Source organism: Fulmarus glacialis, unplaced genomic scaffold, assembly GCF_000690835.1.
Source record: "Fulmarus glacialis isolate BGI_N327 unplaced genomic scaffold, ASM69083v1 scaffold33417, whole genome shotgun sequence".
Lineage (NCBI taxonomy): Eukaryota > Metazoa > Chordata > Aves > Procellariiformes > Procellariidae > Fulmarus > Fulmarus glacialis.
The window spans coordinates 1,181-1,397 of record NW_009224361.1 but is presented as its reverse complement, the minus strand read 5'-3'; the positions used below and the strand labels follow the sequence as shown (position 1 = coordinate 1,397).

The 217-nt window shown below is 71.4% G+C and overlaps 1 protein-coding gene across 1 annotated transcript in view; it reads right to left on the bottom strand.

The window, feature by feature from the left end:
- Positions 1–10: 10 nt before the first annotated feature.
- The window catches only part of LOC104079932 (chymotrypsinogen 2-like), a gene marked incomplete at both ends in the record, with an annotated part of 1,343 nt that continues 1,136 nt past the window's right edge, over positions 11–217 (bottom strand). Inside the window, one exon of the mRNA XM_009582129.1 lies at positions 11–144. Coding sequence (XP_009580424.1) covers positions 11–144 — 134 coding nt within the window. The remainder of the gene's footprint in view (positions 145–217) is intronic.

The window sequence follows — 217 nt, the reverse complement described above, 5'->3', positions numbered from 1 at the left end:
GGGCACCTACCATGCAGGAGGAGGCACCGTCGGCGCCGGCACACACCATCACGTCGGCGATGCGGTACCCCCAGTACTGCTTGCACTGCGCGTTGGTGAGCAGGGGCAGGGCCACCTGCTGCAGCACCGCCGGTGTCTGCGAGGCTGCGGGCGAGCGGGGCGGCGTCAGCGCCGGGGACAGGGACAAGAATGGGACAGGGCAGGGGTTGGGGCAGGG